The sequence below is a fragment of the Lupinus angustifolius genome, chromosome LG06 (genome assembly GCF_001865875.1).
Source record: "Lupinus angustifolius cultivar Tanjil chromosome LG06, LupAngTanjil_v1.0, whole genome shotgun sequence".
Taxonomy (NCBI): domain Eukaryota; kingdom Viridiplantae; phylum Streptophyta; class Magnoliopsida; order Fabales; family Fabaceae; genus Lupinus; species Lupinus angustifolius.
Window position 1 is genome coordinate 15,329,488 of NC_032014.1, and position 21,573 is coordinate 15,351,060.

The 21,573-nt window shown below is 33.7% G+C and overlaps 3 protein-coding genes across 3 annotated transcripts; 1 reads left to right on the plus strand and 2 right to left on the minus strand.

The window, feature by feature from the left end:
- Positions 3,551 to 4,371, minus strand: LOC109350042 (lipid transfer protein EARLI 1-like). The gene has a single exon (XM_019591161.1). It carries the CDS (start codon positions 4,298 to 4,300, stop codon positions 3,794 to 3,796), a length of 507 nt encoding a protein of 168 aa, XP_019446706.1. The 5' UTR covers positions 4,301 to 4,371; the 3' UTR covers positions 3,551 to 3,793.
- LOC109350495 lies at positions 6,727 to 11,852 on the plus strand. The gene is made up of 4 exons (XM_019591725.1): positions 6,727 to 8,023; positions 8,134 to 10,080; positions 10,197 to 10,722; positions 10,832 to 11,852. Exons 1-4 carry the CDS (start codon positions 6,727 to 6,729, stop codon positions 11,850 to 11,852), a joined length of 4,791 nt encoding a protein of 1,596 aa, XP_019447270.1.
- LOC109350496 lies at positions 18,593 to 20,558 on the minus strand. The gene is made up of 3 exons (XM_019591726.1): positions 19,902 to 20,558; positions 19,095 to 19,213; positions 18,593 to 18,656 (listed from the first exon to the last, which is right to left on the minus strand). Exons 1-3 carry the CDS (start codon positions 20,556 to 20,558, stop codon positions 18,593 to 18,595), a joined length of 840 nt encoding a protein of 279 aa, XP_019447271.1.

Here is a 21,573-nt window from a genome sequence, read left to right on the forward strand (position 1 = left end):
GTCTGGATAAAGGCTAATATAGATGGGGGTACATGCTAGAAAAATGTTTGTTGGTTTGATGATAGAAGAGTATCTTTGAGCCAAGCAATTTCCAAGATCAAGAGAGAAACAACCATGTCTAGATAAAGGCTAATATAGATGGGGCTGCTTCTCCCGGTCATGCTGGGGGGGGGGGTATATTCAGGGATCATAATGGAATTGGCTTAGCATTCCGGTAAGCATCTTTAATCGTTTTTGATAACGATGTATAGAGTCTTATATATTTTGATTTACTGAAAATATGAATTTATGAATTTGTTAATTAGTGTTTATCTGATATTCATGAATGATAATATGTGGTCATTAAAAATTGTTAAATTGTTGCATTTGAATAGAGGTGAGTGCTTGAGTTAAACTTATAATTGTTTTATATGTCTATATGTTATATGTCTAATTATTTATTTGGTTAACTTTTTATATAACTTGTTGTTATTAAATATTTTGTATTTTTTGTGGCAAGGTTTTAATTTGGGAAATATTAAAATTACAATTGTTATGTTGTTAAAGGTAAAAAAAAATATTGTGTTGGTATGAAAGGTACATATATTTGAAATCGGGGTTTGAGTTAATTTGAGAAAATCATAAGTTAGTTGTGAAGGGTATCATAAACTTTATATAGAGATTAAAAATATTATAAATTATGAGAGTGGAAAATCAATTAATTTGTAGGATTGGGAAAATTAGTAAGTAGTATGTGACGAAAAAACAAGAGTAAAGTGAGAGTTAGTATTTTGAGGAAATAGAAAAATATAGCTCTTGAGTAATTGGAGATAAAAGCTTCTAAAAGACTTTCTTTTATAAAAGATGGATTCTCTTGGTGATTAAGGATTAAAAAAATTGATGGTTGAGAGCCTATAGCTAATCACACACTTTAAAGTATATTGATATTTGGGGCTTTGCATGTTGATATCGAATCACTAAGTTAACTTCTTGAGATGGTCTTGAGGATATGACATAGTAAAAATACATTAAGGCTGAGACAATTAAATTATGTGATATTTTTGGAAAGATTAGATTTGTTGAGATTCTACGGCTATTCAGACACTTGAAAGTGTAATGAGATTTGGGGCTTTGCCTAGTACATTTGATCATTGTGTTAGCATATTGAGCTCGGTCGTTGGACTTGACATGATAAAAGTGCCATGGAGCTGAGATGATTAACTTAGGTGATATTTGTGAAAACAAAAGTTGATAAACCTTGGCTAAAATACTTGGTGGGCTAACTTGAGTTAGTGTGCATGCATTGTATTCTCATAGTTAGTGTTGGAGAAAATGGAAAGATACCATGATAGAAATATCATTGTGAATTTTGTTAGGGGTGGCCATGAAGATGGTTCATCAAGAAGCCTTGAGCGATTCTTAGGTGGGACAGTCCACTGAGGGTCTGATCTTATGACCAGGATAGTTCTACATGCAAACTAAGTGGTCTTTGACATCATATTATGAATTTCGTGGATAGTAGAAAGGATTCCTGAAATGGATTGGCCTTGTAATGTAAGTGCGTCATATATAGGTACTAGATAACATAAACAACTATTATTGTCGCTGTTAGGATAAGTTGCACTCCTGGTTACTTTCCTACTAGGATCTTGTCCTGGCATTTTGATGGAGATTGGGTTGTTGACATGAAAGATATATTTATTGATGAGTTAAATATGTCGTTGTATAAAATACTAACTTCATGCGTCATTGCATATGGTTGATACTAGTTGATTATGTTTATATTATATGGTATGTCACTTTAATTTTTTTTGTATATAATTTCACGTTGTAGTCAACGTACATGGTTCTTACTTTGTCCTCTATTTTTTTGTCTATACTATGTATGTATTCAGGTTTATTGCAGTTGCACTATTGATATCCATTGATGGAAATGAAGATCCGGAGAACTTAGTAGATGTATATATAGTTAAGTATCTTACATGTCCAAGTTTAAATTATTGGCTCTAATATAGGATGTCGCGATCTGATTTTCTGCTGCACGACCTTCTTAGAGTCGCCACTACATTTTATGGTAAAAAACATAGAAGAATCTTTTAGCCCAATCACGTAGGACTTTGAATTTTCAATATCCTGGTTCGAGAGTCAGTTGTGGAATAGGGAATGTATTAGCACTTTATCCGCCCGCTTTAAACGATACCCCTCACTAAATTATACGACTTTATTATATTTTAAAACTATTTGGTTATTTAATTAATTATTAAAAAGGAAAATTTTATTTATTTTTTGTTGTGTCTGACAAAATGAAATCTTACTCCTACGTATCCCTATTAAGGGAATCAAGACTATGTAATTCTTTGGTAGAAAAATGTTTTTTTGTTTAATGATTTAATTAAGGAAAGAAACAGCGTAGCGTAACCGTTCGAAGGATGAGTTGAGAAAACGAAGCTCTCAGAGACGACTTTCCTCCATCCTTTATATGGTTAGCAAATTTTATTTTTTGTGGAAAATATTAATTTTGATATTTACTTATTAGTGAACATGTTTTTTTATTAATTGTTAATTTAATTGAAAAAATATTTTTTTGTTGATTTTAGGAATTAATCGAATGAAAAGAAGCGGCGTAGTGTGACCGGTCGAAGATTAATTAAGGACGAGAAGCGTTTTCGCAACCCTCTTCCATCTTTGGTGAATCCCTAAACAAATATATATCATTATAATAATTGTTACTATGTAAAAATATATTGTTTAGTCATAGAGAATTTTTATTAGTTTCTAATATCATAAAAAAATTGTTGATGGTTAACTATATTGAAGGAATTTTTTAATCATTTTGTTGTTGTTATTCATTCATAAAAAAGTTATGAATATTTATTTTTTATTTCTGTGATTGGATTTATGTTTTATATTATAAACTACAAAATACTTTATAGAAATCTATCAAGCTTCCAAAATATTATAAACTACAACATACTTTATACATTTATCTCTATGTATCAAAATATGCCTGCTTAGGATGATCTAAACTAATCATTCCATCTGGGTAGGTTTGGATTGGATTTTTTAATATAAAAGACCATTTATTTAAAAAACCCAATCTAATTAACATTTTGGGTTTGTTGAAATAGAGGGTAATTAGGTATCTTTCTTTTTACTCTATCAAAAATATTTTGAGTTAAGTATATATTTTGAAAATAACTGAATGACTTCCAAGAGGAAAAAACAGCATGTCTCATCATCCAAACTAACCATACTTTCTCTATAAGACAAAAAAGCTTCCAAAATCTACCAAGCTTACGACTAGTTACTGATCCTGAATGTTCACAAAAGTGATCTATACATTTATAACAACCCTTCCATACATTTATCCACACGAAATTCAAAGTGAAGATTCTCACCAAATATCTTACAAAATCCCAGTCCAAACAAACAAGAACTTCTTGCTTGAAAATAATTAAAGAACTTTTATGTTTTAAAATATTTAATTAAAGTAGGAAAAGGATTTGATTTAATGTTATTCAATAGGCCTTTTCCATACATAAATAAATAAAGATAATGAAATCACTAATACCTGATTAAATATAAAATTTTATTTATAGAAATTTCACTTGGATTACAAAAGACAGGTGAAGTGGGAAGGCTAATAACCTTCCAACAATCACAATAATAATAATTAGCAAAGACAGAAATGTTCATAAGCAAAATGAAGCGTGCCAACGAGCTTCATAAACCAAATTATACAGATCTCATGATCAATAAGGAATATAGCAAAATATTTAACTTGAAGGTACTACATATTATATGAAGTTCCTATTTAAGCGCACTCGAATCCCTTGGGAACATCCTTTCCACAGTAGTTGAGTATCAAGCTCAAGTTGATAGGAACGTTAAGGTTAATTCCAAGAACATTAGCCTTAAGAGCAGTGCAAAGGCACACAGCAGCATCAAGATTAGAAAGACCATCAATGAGTGAGCAACATGCATCCTTTGATGACTTCCCAAGTTGCACATTAACCAGACCCAACACATCAGCACACACACCAAACTTAAGGGTGTCCTTGGGGCAACTAGGTTGCTTTTTTGGGTCAGCAGGGTTTGTGGATGGTGCCTTTGGGGCAGGTGAGTGTATGGGTGTTGGTGGTGGTGACTGTTTGGGTGTTGGTAGTGGTGACTGTTTGGGGGTTGGTGGTGGTGAGTGTTTAGGGGTTGGGGGAGATGTGTGTTTGGGTGTTGCGGGTGGTGGGCATGGGACATAAGTGGAGCTAACCAGAGTGAAGAAGAGGATGTTGAGAGAAAGAGCAATAGCAGCCTTGGAAGCCATTTCACAAAGATTATGAAATGAATGTTAGTGACTTTTAGATTACTAGTTACTAATTTGGTTTGCTGTGTCAGAGGAATGAGAAGGAGGGTTTTAATTTATAGGGAAAGGTTGGTGCCTTCTTTATTTTTTTAAGGTTAAATAATGGGTTTATTTTAGGCCATGTGAATGAGTTAGCCCATAGGTAGAAACTAAAGCAACACAAGCTGGCAGCTCAACTTGGATGTCGGATATGTAAATATTGGGGGAACGAAAAATTTATGTATCAAATTTGGAATTATGTGTATTTTTTAGTGTAGTTAGTTGTCAACTTCTTTTCAAATGGAATGATTTTTATGTATATAGTTATGAAAGTTTGAAACTTAGAATAGTTTGCCAAATTACAAAAGGCATAAAGGTAAGGATTATGCTAGATTTGTCATTTTTTTCTCATTAAGAATGAATTAAGGAATGCTTGAGATTTGTCTGATTACTTTGTAATTACCTATTTTATAAGATAATTTCTAGTGTCCATTGTGGAAGAGATATGACATATATATGTCATGATTACAAACATAGCTTCTTTCACTTTTTTGGTAAATATATATATACATTTTTTTAGATCAAAAGCTTTTTTATTTATGTTTAGATTTTATTCTACTTTAACTTATGTATAAACCTTCTCCTTTTGTTGTAGATAGAAATAGTTAATGTCAGAAGGAAACATGATCAGAATGTGGTGGACAAATCACAAATTGATAGGCAACGAACAACAACAGTTCGGGACATCATTGTCATATTTCTGCACTGGGTCATGGTTTTTTAAGGCTATGTATAGAGTGAGTGCAAAAATGTTTTATGCACTAGTTTAAAATGATTTCTGCATTATTTAAAAGATAATGTATATAGGGTTCAATTGTGTTCTAAACTTTGTTGGATAATTTTAAAACAATTGAAGTTGGGCAGATATATGGGATTATTAGAAAGAAAGTTAAAGGCTTACTATAACTAATATATCCATTAAATAGACTAACTATACATAAAAAAATTTAAATAATTTTTTAAAAGAAGAGTAATAATATATCTTCCTACCCAAATTTTTCTACAAATCATTCTACCTATAAGAAAAAGACATATGCTACTTATAAATCAATTATTAATAAACAAAATTATCACTTTTATTATATATATTACTTTTCATATGGTATAGGAGTATTTATAGGAGATATATTATTTTCCTTAAAGTAATTATCCCGTTGTTAATTCCAAAATTACTTCAAAAGAAAAGGATGATTCACACCCCAACCTAAGGTACGCTTAGTCTTTAGCATTTGGCTAAAATTTTACTGTAATCAACATTGAAAAGTATTCTCTCTTCACCAAATTACTTCTGGATTTACCAGTGGATATTATTTCTTCACCAAAGTACTAACAAGTATTGTTTGTTAACAAATCTACTTCATTCTCTCAATAAAGAGACGAATAAGGTTTGTTGTGTTTAAAACACCAACAACAGCAAAGATAATAAAAGTTTTAACCCAACTCAAATACAAATGGACTTGATATATTTTCATAAATTGAAGAAAAAAACATAGAAGTAAAGTTTTCCTCTTCATTGATACTATTGGATAAAAATTATATACGCTTATAAGTATATTTAAGCAATTGTGTATAGTATACTCGCAACAATATATTTAAAAAAGATTGTACTATATAATACTATTATTCATTTGACGAATCTTATCAAAATTTTAACAGAGATAATAATATTTAATTATAATTTATAATTGAAGTTAATTGAATAATGAAAATATAAAGAAACTTATATTATGAGATTAGAGATAAAATTTTCAACTATTTCTTTTTCAATATAAAACATTATGTTGTATTAACAAATTCATCTTCTATGTTACTACACAATTTTATTTAGTTTATTTCATTATCGAAAATGATGCTTATATAGTAGTTGAACCATAATAGATAAAATAAGAAGAATTACTTAAAATTGCAATATATGATTAACGATATATGATATAAATTTTTTCAAACTTGAATGATTAACAAGACCAAGAATAAAATGTTGATATTGAGATCTCAAACTAATCTTCATTGTTCATTGAATTGAAATTTTGGACAAAAATATGTTATCAATATTAAATATCTAATAAGTATCTTTAGGTATATATTATCAATACATACATAATTTTTTTCATCAAGTTTAAAATCATTATGAACTCAAATGAAGTATGTTTTTGTAAGCAACATCAACATTTAAACGTGTAAGAGAATTTGATCCATTATGTATAATTTTTAAAAGAGCTACACAAGTTGCACTACATTTATTTATTAAAGGAATTTGATTTCTGGGAGCAGACTGGAACGGGAACTAGCATGAAAACACTCTGCTAGGGTTCTTCTTCTCTACCTCCAACTTTCTTGGAAGTCCATAAATGGCCACACTGAACGTTGACACGCCACTCATTCCTTGGAACTTCTTAGGTGGCACTGAATGCCCTCCTGTGAACCCACCTCCTCCTCCTTCAAACCACATGAAAAAGTCATTTGCCCAAGCTTTAAAAAACTCAAATGACATTGCACTATCTCAGCTGCCTCAACCTTGCATCAAAGGTGAAGCCATTGCTATCAAGATCCCTGAAGAGGACTACCAGGAAGGTGTCAAGAGATGCAAAACTCACCTACATGGGAGGCTCATTCTAGCTAAAGGGGATGCTCCCCTCAAGTTCGAAGAGATTAAGGCTAAACTAAGCTCTTTATGGAGTAGCATAGGTAAATGGAGCATGATATCCTTGGGAAGGGGATACTATGATTTCTCATTCTCATCCCTGGAGGATATGCGAAGTGTTTGTGCTGTAGGGGCTTGGAATCTTCGTCCAGGTTACCTTAGATTGTACCTATGGACACCTGATTTTAACCCAGCATTGCAGAAGTTCTCTCATGTTCAATGCTGGGTGAAAATAATAGGTTTGCCTCAAGAGTATTGGAGCCCTCGAATCATCTTCTCTATTGCAGGGGGGATAGGTGCTCCAATCTCCCTGGATGATGCCACAAACAATCGAGCTTTTGGACACTTTGCAAGGGTGCTAGTTGATATGGATCTGAAATCAGAGTTGCCCAACCAGATCCTAGTGGAAAGAGAAGGCTATGCTTTCTTTGTGGAACTTGAATATGAAAAGCTCCCTCAGTTCTGCACAGGTTGCCAAACAATTGGTCATCTGCATTCCAACTGCAGGAAAAAAATGAAGGAGATCCCTGCTAGTGTCCCCCTGCCAAAAAAGAAGCAAATGCCAGATAAGACTCTCAAAAAGAACACTGACAAGGACTTTGTCATAAACTTGGAAATAAACCACAATGAAGAAATCAATCTTCAAAAGGTTACTAGGGTGGAGGATACTCCAATGACACATCAATCTGACAGTGAAACTATGGAGGATATAGCTGATATTGAACCAACTGTGGTTGAGGATTCTCTAGCTGGTCTAGAGCAACTTGCTCCTACTGAATTGGCTGGAATTGAGCTCAATGAGGCAGTAGAGTGTCAAATGGTCGAAGAAATGAGCAATCCTAGAGCTGCTAATGACATGAGGCTGCTTGGCAGGCTTTGGGCTTATGAGGACATTGAGGAGGAAGTGGATGATGACAGTAGGTTCACAAATGTTATTTCCAGATCTCAAAAGAAAAAGCAGAAGAAAAAAGATAAGTTGGAAAAGGTTCACAACACCCGCAGGGGCAGCTACTTAATCTCAAATCAATGATAGTGTTGTACTGGAATTGTAGGGGATTAGGGAATCAAAAAACTCAATTGGTGTTAAAAAATCTGTGTTCTTCTCATAAACCAGATTTGGTTTTCTTAGCTGAGCCTATGATAGATAAGACTAGCATTCCTCAATGGTTTTGGACTTCCTTGAACCTCAAGCTTTTCTTTGAAAATGATAGAGGTCCCCTCATTCCCTCTATTTGGGGGCTTTGCAAGATGCATCTTGCTCCTCTAATAATTTCTAACTCCATCCAGCAGGTCTCTATGCTTATCTCTATTGATGGCAAAGACTTGTTTATTGCTGCTGTATATGGTGGTACTACTCAATTGCTCAGAAGAATTCTCTGGGAGGAGCTCAGGATTTTGATTCTTACCAACCAGGGTCCTTGGTGCTGTGTTGGTGATTTCAATGTGGTGTTGGGTAATCATGAATGCAGAGGAAGGAGGCTAACCCCCTCTAGTCCCTGTGCTGATTTCAAAAACTTCACTGACTCTGCTAACCTCATCCACTTGCAGACAAGAGGCTCTGCTTTTACTTGGTCTAATAGAAGAAGAGGGAATGCCCTAACTGAGAAAAGGCTGGATAGAAGTCTGTGCAACAAGGAGTGGATTGATTCTTGGTCTCAAGTTGCTTGTTGTACCCTGCCTAGGATCTCTTCTGATCATCACCCCATCTTGCTGTGTTCTGATCATGGTCAATTAGGGGTCCCAACCCAATTCAAATTTCAGAAAATGTGGTTACACCACCAGGATTGTTCTAGACTGGTGGAGGAGGTTTGGCAAAGAAGCATTTCTGGTTGCAGTATGTCTATCTTGTCTCAGAAGCTCAAGTTGCTGAAGAAAAAGTTCAAGGTCTGGAATGTTGAGGTCTTTGGTCTGGTTAGTCACAAGGTGAATTTGGCCTTAGATGCAGTAGCTCTAATACAAGACAATATTGCTAGGAATGGTCCTAATGATGATAACTTGGAGGAGGATAGAGTGGCTCAACAGACTCTCATTCAAGCCTTAACTATTGAGGAAGAGTTTTGGAAGCAAAAATCCAGACTCAACTGGTTCACCAGTGGAGACAGAAACACTAGCTTTTTCCATAGAGTCACTAAGATCAGGAACTCTTCCAAGTCTCTCACAATGCTCAGATCAGGTGGCTCCTTACTCACTGATCAATCTGCTATGGAAACCTTGGTGTTAAACCACTTCATGGATATTTTTGCTGCTCCTAATAGCATTGTGCATAATGATATGGTTAGCACTGTGGTTCCTACTTTGATTAATGATGTTGATAACTCCAGAATCTCTGCCAATCCTTCTCAGAAAGAAATCAAGTCTGCTATCTTTGATATGAATGGGGATGGAGCCCCAGGGCCTGATGGCTTTGGTGGCAGCTTCTATCAAGCTTTCTGGAGCATAGTTGGTCCTGATGTGTGCAGAGCCACCCTGCAATTCTTCACTCAGGATTATATCCTGCCTAATTTGAATTCTAATAATGTGGTGCTCATACCTAAAGTCATAGGTGCTGACAAAATGGATGATTTTAGACCAATTGCTATGGCCAATTTCCAATTCAAGATCATTTCCAAAGTGCTGGCTGATAGGTTGGCTAGCATTGCTCCTAAAATTATCTCTAATCAGCAAAGAGGATTCATCAAAGATAGGCAAATCAATGATTGTATATGTCTAGCTTCTGAGGCTATAAATCTCCTAGATCACAAAATTTTTGGTGGAAACTTAGCCATTAAAATTGACATCAAGAAAGCTTTTGACACTCTTGATTGGGATTTCTTGCTGCTTACTCTCAAGCAGTTTGGCTTCAACCACAAGTTCGGAAACTGGATTAAAATCATCCTGGACTCTGCCAGGCTATCTATTAATGTGAATGACAAAATGGTTGGTTTTTTCAAGTGCACAAGAGGGGTGAGGCAGGGTGATCCCTTATCTCCTCTCCTATTCTGCATTGCTGAAGATGTGTTGAGTAGAGGGTTGTCCAAGCTGTTAGTGGATGGGAAAATTAGCACTATTGAGGGTCCTAAGGGCATTAAAACTCCATCTCATGTGCTCTATGCTGATGATATCTTCATATTTTGCAAAGGAAAAAAAGAGAGCTTTTCAAAATTAAGCAACTGCTTAATAATTACTCCAATGTCTCAGGTCAATGTGTTAATGCTGCTAAGAGTAAATTCTACTCCACAAACTCTTCTCAAAGGAAAATTGCTTCTATAGCTCAGGTGCTTGGTTTCTCTTCTGGTAGTTTGCCATTAAACTACCTAGGAGTGCCTATTTTCCTTGGCAAACCAAGAAGGATCCATCTGCAAAGGATTGCTGATAAGATAACCAACAAGTTAGCCACCTGGAAAGGGATGTTGCTCTCAATCATGGGAAGAATTGAGCTGGTTAGATCAGTAATTCAAAGCATGTTGCTTTACAGCTTTAAAATCTATGCCTGGCCTACTTCTCTGCTTAAGCACATTGACAATTGCATAAGGAATTTTGTTTGGTCTGGTAATATTGAGGACAGGAAGCTGGTCACTGTGGCTTGGAAGAATGTTTGCCTTCCTTTCAAGGATGGTGGATTGGGTCTTAGATCTCTGAAAAAGATAAATCATGCTGCCTTGCTAAAGCTTGCTTGGGAAATGATCAGCTTTAATCATGAATGGGCTATTTTCTTTAGGGACAGGTTTGGATCTAATCCTACTCCTTCAAACAGATACTTCAAGTCCTCAATCTGGTCTACTATCAAGGCTAATTGGCATACCCTGCACTTGAACACCTACTCCCTCCAACAGGTACTTCAAGTCCTCAATCTGGTCTGCTATCAAGGCTAATTGGCATACCCTGCATTTGAACTCTGTCTGGATAATTGGCAATGGTCAAAAAACAAACTTCTGGCTTGACAATTGGTTAGGGGAGCCCTTAGTGGATACCCTTAACATTCCTCTGAATCTTCATAATCATCTGAAAGCTTCTGTGGCTGATTTTATAAGTAATGAAGCATGGATCATTCCTCACACTTTGACTACTAAATATCCTAATCTCACTTCTCAGTTTTGCAACATCATTCCAAACTCTGAAACTGATAAACTGGCTTGGAAAAGTTCCACTCATGGTCTTCTTTCTGCCAAGGATGCTTATCTTCATCTCAATCCTGGCTCAGTTCAACACAATTGGGGTGCTATCCTCTGGTTTGATACTATTCCTCCTTCAAAATCTTTCACTGCTTGGAGATTACTCAACAACAAGATGCCTACTGATGATAATCTCAAGAGAAGAGGTTGTGTTATGGCTTCTATTTGCAACTTATGCAACAAAGAGGAGGAGACTGCTACACACTTGTTTTTCAATTGCCCTTTTTCTGTTTATGTTTGGAATTGGCTGAGCACCACTCTAGACACTGCTCTAGACACTTCTTCCTTATCAAACCTGTTGAAGTTGACACAAAGGAAGTGGAGTGACCAAGTCAAACTTGCAATCACAGCTTCAATAATTCATGCTATAAGCTCTATATGGTTTTGCAGGAACCAGGCTAGATTCAACAACACAATCATCTCCTTATCTACAGCTTTGTCTAGGATAAAGCTGGGCATCTCTTTGTCTGGCAACAATTCCAAGGCGTGTGCTAGCAACTCCATTTCTGACTTTGCCCTAATCTTGCCTAACTTGAATTCTAATAATGTTGTGCTCATACCAAAAGTCATAGGTGCTGACAAAATGGATGATTTTAGACCAATTGCTATGGCCAATTTCCAATTCAAGATCATTTCCAAAGTGCTGGTTGATAGGTTGGCTAGCATTGCTCCTAAACCATGAGGGACAAACTTTGGCTTGTTTTGCTTGTTTTAATGGCTGCAATGATGCTCTCTTTGTGGAGCTCAATGCTGCTATGCTTGCGGTTAGGTTTGCTCATGGAAAAGGTTGGCACAATATTTGGCTTGAATGTGATTCAATGATAGTGGTTGACATCTTCAATGACAAAGCCAATCCCCCTTGGAAGCTCTTAAGCAAGTGGAATCATTGCACCAAACTCCTTTCTTCAATGAATTGGCTAGTCACTCATATCTATAGGGAGGGAAATAGTTGTGCGGATCAACTTGCTAATTTTGGCTTAACTATCCAAAATATAGTTTGGTGGAATCATGCTCCTCCCTTCATTTTGAAGGAGGTTAATAGGAACGTTTAAGCCTTCCTAACTATAGATTTGTATCTTAGTTTCTTTCTTCTTGTAATTCTCCATGGTTTAATATATTTCTGGTGCCTTGGCACTGTTTATCAAAAAAAAAAACTACAAATTGAAGAAATATACGTGGTCCGATCCTACTAGTATACCCTTAAAGACATCACTCATGTATAGGTAAAGGGAGTACATCTACTCCAAAAAGTATATAAAACTCTATATGTCACATTTTATAATTTAAAAGTTTAATAATTACGTATTTTTTCTGACCTAATATAACAAGCGACACATGGAGTGACACATTTTGTGGAATAACATACATGTTCCCATAAGACAAAGGTAAAAAATAAGTATTTAATAAAGTTTAGAAAAAAATCCAGGGCACCCCTGCTACTATTGTTATATTTAAGCAAGTTTGAACAATATACTCACAATAGTATATTTAAACAGGTGTGAACAATATACTTGTATTTCTTAGTTATTTCAAGTTTTCATCTTCTATTTTTATTTATTGTCTTTAATAATAATGACTAACTAATTAATTTTTGAGTGAGTATCCAAATTGCTCCTTAATAATTTCATGTCTATAAATTGTTCTCGAAAATTAAAAAAATCAAATTAGTACTCAAATATCATAAATGTGAGTCAAAATAGTATTTCTTAGAAGTCATAAAAATGATAAAGTGACTAATTTGACTAATATTTGAAGATTATTTTAGGGTTATCAAATTTTCAGAGACTAAATTTGTACAACAAAAATTTAGATGGACCAAAATATGTTTTTACACTTAATGTTTCTATGTAATTTTATTTTTATAGATAATAATAAATACTTTATTAATCTAATAATAACTAAATTATTAAAAAAATATAAAATTAATTTTTCAACCCTAAACTAGAAATCTTCTCCCCAATTTATTCACCCCAACCTCTAGCTTAGCTTTGACTACTATGTATATGAGGATGGTAAGAGGATCTATAGCCAGACTTTACTTGGCCATCTCCTTTTAATTTTGAAAAACTAAAGATTGAGGGAAATCTAACTAGGTTCCAACTCAATCCATTCAAGTGGTCAAAGGTTTGAACTTATTAAATTTTGGTGAATCTTGAAAGGAATTTTTTGTATATAGAGAAAGATAAGAATAACATGATCCCTTAGTGATGTGTTGGATTGAGCATATGGGAAAACTGAAAGACATTCAACACTAATACAAGATGAATAATGAAAGAGCTAAACTTTAAGAGTGCACTTTAAGTTGTTACTATTAATGAGCATACCACAAATTTTAAATGCAAAAGATAACCTTTTTGCGGGGGAAGATTGTGAGTAGTGACATTTTTATCTATTTTTTTTTAACTTCAACAAAATTTTCCTTTTTTTTGTACATTGTATTGCTCTCTTTTCAGTTTATATGTTTTTTCTTCCTCTATCATCTTCTCTTTGCGTGCTATGACTAATTATAAAATGAGATAATGAAGGAGACAATGATTAATTAGACAAATACAAATACAAATCACTGAATATAACAGATACAGGTAAACAAATGAACCCAATATCGTGCTTGGTTTAGAAGAAAATGACAAATATCTTACATATGTTGGAAATATTAGTGTGAACCATAACATATATAGATTCAAATGCAAAGAGAATGGTTACTGTTGTCCTTGGCAGCACGAAGCAACCAAACTAAGAATATGTATAGAAACGAAGAGACGCATAAATGAGAGAATGTCGTTTAGGTTAAGTACTCCACTATTAATTTTTTTGATACTTAAACATCGATTTACGCAGGCGAAAGTTGACTCTTTCATTATCAATTTAAGATGAAATATAAGGTTATCAGTCATGACTCTTAAAAAAATAGATCGGTTCTTCGTTCGTTTCGCTATCCCACCCAATAAATCATTAAGATTTGTTTCATATCCAATCAACAATGCACATTTAAGAAAACGCTATTGATATGACATCTTCAACCACCCTCACTCAAGAGAGTGTTGTTGATATGATATCTTCAACAACGCTCCTTTAAGTAACTTTTGATGTTTAAATGTTGTATCATATCAACAACGCTCATTTAATAAAGTGTTGTTACTATGTCATACTCAAAAGTACTCTCTCAATCTTGCGTTGTTGAATTGATGTAAATTAATAGTGCTTGTTTAAAGGTGTGTTGTTAAACAACACTCATTCAAATCAACGATAATTCAACAGAACTCATTCACGTCATCGCTTTTGAAGTTATATGTGCCTATTTAATGTAACAATGTTAGTTTTAATGAACATTGTTGATTATCTTCCGCCTCATTTTTAACAGTATTGTTCTAGCAAGTGCGGTTAAATAACTATCGTTAATTGTGATATTTGGTATAGTATTTGATGCATACTAAAAGCATGTAATACCCTTACTCTTGATTAATTAACTCTAATTTCTAAAAATTGAAGACTTACCTGCCACTTGCAGATATATACCCGTGAACAAATCATAGACAAAGTGCATTATTTGCAAAGTCGTGCGATCTCCTTGGCATATTATCAGCAATAAGCATCAAACCTATTGGCATGATCAGCTAGCATACTTCCAAAAAACTATAAATTAAGAAATTCAATGTAAAGGATTATTAGCCTAGTAGCTAGCTGTTGAAGGAGCATCACCTATTCCATGTACAATGGCTGAGTTAGACATGCACAATCTAACAATGAGAATCCAGTGTTGACGCGTAAACGTGTTGTGAACACCACAAATTTAGATATAGCTTTGTTACGTAAAAGAGGATATAAGCCATAATTTTCTTCCAAATCTCAAAGAGCTAAACTTTAAGAGTGCACTTTAAGTTGTTACTATTAATGAGCATACCACAAATTTTAAATGCAAAAGATAACCTTTTTGCGGGGGAAGATTGTGAGTAGTGACATTTTTATCTATTTTTTTTTAACTTCAACAAAATTTTCCTTTTTTTTGTACATTGTATTGCTCTCTTTTCAGTTTATATGTTTTTTCTTCCTCTATCATCTTCTCTTTGCGTGCTATGACTAATTATAAAATGAGATAATGAAGGAGACAATGATTAATTAGACAAATACAAATACAAATCACTGAATATAACAGATACAGGTAAACAAATGAACCCAATATCGTGCTTGGTTTAGAAGAAAATGACAAATATCTTACATATGTTGGAAATATTAGTGTGAACCATAACATATATAGATTCAAATGCAAAGAGAATGGTTACTGTTGTCCTTGGCAGCACGAAGCAACCAAACTAAGAATATGTATAGAAACGAAGAGACGCATAAATGAGAGAATGTCGTTTAGGTTAAGTACTCCACTATTAATTTTTTTGATACTTAAACATCGATTTACGCAGGCGAAAGTTGACTCTTTCATTATCAATTTAAGATGAAATATAAGGTTATCAGTCATGACTCTTAAAAAAATAGATCGGTTCTTCGTTCGTTTCGCTATCCCACCCAATAAATCATTAAGATTTGTTTCATATCCAATCAACAATGCACATTTAAGAAAACGCTATTGATATGACATCTTCAACCACCCTCACTCAAGAGAGTGTTGTTGATATGATATCTTCAACAACGCTCCTTTAAGTAACTTTTGATGTTTAAATGTTGTATCATATCAACAACGCTCATTTAATAAAGTGTTGTTACTATGTCATACTCAAAAGTACTCTCTCAATCTTGCGTTGTTGAATTGATGTAAATTAATAGTGCTTGTTTAAAGGTGTGTTGTTAAACAACACTCATTCAAATCAACGATAATTCAACAGAACTCATTCACGTCATCGCTTTTGAAGTTATATGTGCCTATTTAATGTAACAATGTTAGTTTTAATGAACATTGTTGATTATCTTCCGCCTCATTTTTAACAGTATTGTTCTAGCAAGTGCGGTTAAATAACTATCGTTAATTGTGATATTTGGTATAGTATTTGATGCATACTAAAAGCATGTAATACCCTTACTCTTGATTAATTAACTCTAATTTCTAAAAATTGAAGACTTACCTGCCACTTGCAGATATATACCCGTGAACAAATCATAGACAAAGTGCATTATTTGCAAAGTCGTGCGATCTCCTTGGCATATTATCAGCAATAAGCATCAAACCTATTGGCATGATCAGCTAGCATACTTCCAAAAAACTATAAATTAAGAAATTCAATGTAAAGGATTATTAGCCTAGTAGCTAGCTGTTGAAGGAGCATCACCTATTCCATGTACAATGGCTGAGTTAGACATGCACAATCTAACAATGAGAATCCAGTGTTGACGCGTAAACGTGTTGTGAACACCACAAATTTAGATATAGCTTTGTTACGTAAAAGAGGATATAAGCCATAATTTTCTTCCAAATCTCTACAGAAGATAAGGACCCTAGCTGACAATAAAATTCAAAGAAGTCACTTCATGATATTCTTCGCAGGAATAAAACAAGCGTCGACAATCGTAAAAGTTGACTTCAAATAAACATTAAAGCCTTTTCTATAATTAAAAAAGTTACTTCTTTCGTCATGATGAGACGATTTGCAAGGTTAAGTGAGGAATATTCACACGATTGATAGTATTATGATGCTACCTTTGTAAAATATTGAGCTATTGTGAAAAAGAGAATAGTTAATATGAATTATTGAATTTTATTTGAATATGATATATGTACATGACTTTTTTAAAGTGATTATGTGACTAATAACTAAATTTTAATCATAATCATCTATGTATGGTTATAAAACCTAGATTTATTATTCTCACAATTTTTATATTAGAACTTTTATTGTGAGAAATAAAAAATGTTAATATGAATCATTACATCTGATTTGAATGATCAAGATTAGAAGATAAAATGCATATAATCATTAACTAACATTTATATGATCATATAAACAATAACTAACTTTTAATTTTAATCCTCAATAAATGGTTGTATAATTCGATTTTTTATTTTCATAATTTTTTACGAGAATTATTTTTTACAGTCCCTATATAATAATTATCAAACACTAGAATTTAATATAAATCTATCAATTAAATAAAATGAACTTAATGGCTCTTCAATTATCTACATTAGTATACATTGTCAAAATGCTATTTACAGGAGATAACCAAAATCCAAGATTAATTAGTATTTACTATTCTGTCTACCATTATGGTCGACAACAAAATTTGTAATGGTTCCACTATCATAAAAAACGAAGCAAGGGGTTGGATCAATCCAAACGAAATGGCAATTTCCAAATAGAGAATCGTGATCATATTTGGACTAGTCATTTGTTTTCAGCTGAAATTTTGGATCGGAGAGAGCATTTTCAAAGGAAATGACAAAACTAGTGCTAAAATGGAAAAGATCAATTTTATATTTCAGTTGAAAATATTGAATACTAGATTTTAACATTGACTTCATGGACAGCTTATGATCAAGATACTCTACATTCAATCATTCTCTTCCATCATTAACATGCCATGTTACTATTTTACACAATAACACATATCAATAAGTTATTAGAACTATTTGATAAACAAAACTTGAAGATCTTGTATCTTTTCAAAATGAGATTGTAGGGTATAAAAACTATTTTCTATAAACCTACTTGAAGGAGTATTTAGAAAATGAAAGTCTTTCAATAATTTGCTTATGAATTTCACCCATCAAAACTTTAAAAAATTATATTAGTTTTTGCCCACTAAAACCTATTTTTGTGATGCATAAATTATTTTCATATTGAATTTTTATTATGTATACATTATCTTGCATTTGATTATTGTGCTAATGTATAAATTATTTTCATATTATATATTTTTAATAATTCTTAGTGTCAATACCGAAAGAATCCTATAAACTTATTCAACTAAATTGCACTTTTAGAAATAAATATTAATAGAGGCAAAAAAATATTATAAGAAACAAATAAATAAAATATTTAATCTCAAATTATAAATAAACATTAAAATAAAGAATTGAAATTTTATATTTTAAATTATTTATATATTTAATTAATTGACATTATTAATTATTTAATGAAGAGAATAAAATATTTTCACATAGCAGGAAATAACTTATTTGTTTCAGCCAATAAAAGTATGACATGTGTACTTTTTTGTCTAGTTTCAGAAATATTTTTGTAGAAAATGATTAAATAAGACACATGTCATGATTTTAATGGCCGAATGAGATAACTTATTTCCTTATACCATGATATGTTTTATTCTCTTTAATGAATAAATAACTAAATAAATAATAAATAAATATTGTATGTATTTCTTAGTCACTTTTAAAATTTCATATGGTTACCGAGCTAACTTTATCTTACCTTTCTAGTTTAATAAGCTACCTATACAACTGCAAGCTTCCAACAACCTTCACTGCTTATAACATAGATTAGACTTGACAACATCGTAGGCATTGCTAATTTCGGTGAATAACCTGCATTAAATCCATGTAGACTAATTTCAATCTTATTAGTATCAATCTTAACTTATTCTAACATGTGGCAATTGATAATATACTATATTATATTATATGTGTGGTTTGGTTAATGAATTTTTATCCTAAATGCACATACCAATTACTTCTTATTATATAATTGTAACTTTTTTTATAAGCAAATTGTATTAAAGCAGCACAAAGGGTGTTAACCCAATACAAGGAAAATCATTTCGAGATCTTTTATGAGTATATAGTTCTACAATATTTTGGATTATTACACCAATCTATAAACACTAAGGAAATTGGACCTATTTGAGAAAGAAACCAAGTCCAGGATCTTGCTTGAATCAAATCCATTATATGCAAATAACTCACACCTTATCATAAAATATTAAATCATTCCTCATAATTCAAATGAACCAGACCATAGTAAACCACACCAGCCTCCATAACTTAAATCCTTTAGAATTATTATCAATAGCATCATGCATATTCAAGGCTTCAACAAGTGAAGTAGGATTGGGCGCATTTACTTGAAGCCGAGAATAAGCGCCCTTCCAAACAGAAGAAACAAAGTTACAAAATAGGAAAAGATGTTCAATAGATTTCATCATCATTCTTACAAATGGCGCACTCAACATCATCATCAGTCCTCTAGTGGGCTCTTTTTGTAATCCACTCGATCTCTTTTTGATATTTTGAGGATTTGTTTAAAAACTACCATTTCCTCGGTTTATCAATATTTTTCGAAGGTGTTGTATTTTTTGAATAAACTTCTTTCTTATTGTCTTGGTTCAACCTGACGTGTTTGAGGAAACACACCCTATGGGATTTGCTTACATCATCCTCTTAAGAAAGTGCATGAAAGTATGCAAAAATATGTGATCAATGCACAAACTTCTTTTGTTTTTTGTTTTTGAAAGGTCTTCCAAGCATAATACTTCTTCACGACATTTGAATTCACAGAAAGAGGTAGATCGTTTCCATCCATAGCAGTCAATATCAATGCCCCTCTAGAGAATGGCTATTTTACCACGAATGGTTCTTCATAATTTGGGGTCCATTTCCCCCTATGGTCTTTATGGATTGGTAGTATCTTCTTAAGCACCAGGTCCCCCTCTTGAAAGTAGTGCGACCGAACTTTCTTAGCATAGGCTCTCACGAGTCTTTTCTGGTACAGCTGACCATGATATATAGAAGCTAACATTTTCTCTTCTATATGTTCAGTTGGTCGTACCGCACCTGGATCCGTTCTGATTCTTTTAGTCCTAATTCTGCCATGATTCTAAATGAAGGAATTTCTACTTCAATAGGGAGCCCTGCCTCCATCCCATACACTAGTGAATATGGTGTTGCCCTAGTTGATGTATGTACCAAGTTTCGGTGTCCATGTAGAGCAAAAGGTAAAATTTCATGCCAATCTTTGTATGTCACTACCATCTTCTGAACAATCTTCTTAATATTCTTGTTTGCTGCTTCTACTGCTCCATTCATCTTAGGGCAATAAGGTGAGGATGTGTGATGCTTGATTTTGAATTCGCTACACATCTCGGTCATCATCTTATTGATTAGGTTGGTGGCATTTTCCATGATGTTCTTGGTGGGTAACCCATATCTACACACCAACTCCTTATTGATAAATCGTAGTACCACTATTCTGGTCACATTGGCATATGAACACGGCTCAACCCACTTTGTGAAGTAGTCGATGGCAACGAGGATGAAGCAATGTCCATTAGAAGCTTTTGGCTCTATTGGTTCAATCACATCCATTCCCCACATGGAGAAGGGACAGGGTGCTGAAAAGACATTTATAGGATTTGGTGGAGCATTGATGTTGTGTGCATAAATTTGACACTTGTGGCATTTCCTGACATAAGCACCATAGTCTGTCTCCATTGTCCTCCAAAAGTAACATGCCCCTTCTAGCAATAGCATGTCTGTTTGCATGAGTTCCAAAAGAGCCTTTGTGTACGTCCTTGAGTATCACTTCAACCTCTTTCTCTTTTAGGCATCTGAGGAGTACTATGTCATGGTTCCTTTTGTAAAGAAAATCCCTATCTAGAAAGAAACCCATGGCCAGTCTTCTCAAGGTTCTCTTGTCAGTCTCTGAGGCACCAATGGGATACTCTTTTTTCTGTATATAGACCTTGATGTCATGATACCGCGGCTTCTCATCTCCCTCTACTTCTATCACGCAACAATGGATTTGTTGATCTCTGCTTTCTATTTTGATGAGAGGTTGGTCATTCCACTTATATGGAACATTGAGGATAATGTGGATAAGGCATCAACTAATCTGTTATCTTTCCTCAGAATATGGTAGAAGTCGATCTGATCAAAGTGTTCAGCCATTCTATGGATATACTCCTTGTAAGGTACTAGGTTGTAGTCACGGGTCTCCCACTCTTCCTTCAATTGATGGATGACTAGGGCTAAGTCCCCAAAGACCTCTAAAACTTTAACTTTTATATCCAATGCTGCCCACAAACCCAAGGCACATGCCTTATATTCAGCTATATTGTTGGTGTAGTCAAAGCATAACCTGGCGGTAATAAGAGTGAAATTGCCTTCTGGAGATACAAGCATGACTCCTATCCCGTGTCCGAGTGCATTAGAGGCCCCACCGAATACTAACGTCCATAAACCATCTTTTGCTGGTTCTTCCAAGGATAGACTGATGATAACTTCATTTGGGAACTCTTGGTTCATTGGTTCGGTCTTCTCTATGGGTTGACTAGCAAGGTAATCCGCAAGGGCGCTTCCTTTGATTGCTTTCCGTGTCATATATACTATATCATATTCTGACAATAAGACATGCCACCGAGCGATTTTCCCTGTTAATATTGGTTTATCAAAGATATACTTCACGAGATCCATCTTTGAAATCAGCCAGGTGGTGTGACTCAACCTA